The 279-nt window shown below is 49.5% G+C and overlaps 1 protein-coding gene across 1 annotated transcript in view; it reads right to left on the reverse strand.

The window, feature by feature from the left end:
- USP48 (ubiquitin specific peptidase 48) overlaps positions 1-279 on the reverse strand; it is a 28,643-nt gene that overhangs the window by 976 nt on the left and 27,388 nt on the right. Inside the window, exon 23 of the mRNA XM_009890070.1 lies at positions 120-258. Coding sequence (XP_009888372.1) covers positions 120-258 — 139 coding nt within the window. The remainder of the gene's footprint in view (positions 1-119; positions 259-279) is intronic.

The raw sequence follows: 279 nt of genomic DNA on the forward strand, positions 1-279 counted from the left end.
GGCGCCGGCTGGTTCAGGACGCTTTTCACCCGCGCCGCGTTTCTCTTCGGTTGCATTAAAAAAAAATAAAATAATTTAGTTCAATTCTCGGCTTTATTCGACTGTATCGCAGCAGTTGCGCTCTCCCATTACCTTTAATAAAATGACGGACTCGGGGATGACTCCCAGGCTGCCGAGCGTCGCGGTGTCGTCGCTCAGTATCTTCCCCTCGATGGATAAATTCTGGTCGAAGGGAGCAACTGAAAATGCATGCATGATCTGTGCCGACACAATGAGACA

Source organism: Charadrius vociferus, unplaced genomic scaffold (genome assembly GCF_000708025.1).
Source record: "Charadrius vociferus isolate BGI_N301 unplaced genomic scaffold, ASM70802v2 scaffold328, whole genome shotgun sequence".
NCBI lineage: Eukaryota > Metazoa > Chordata > Aves > Charadriiformes > Charadriidae > Charadrius > Charadrius vociferus.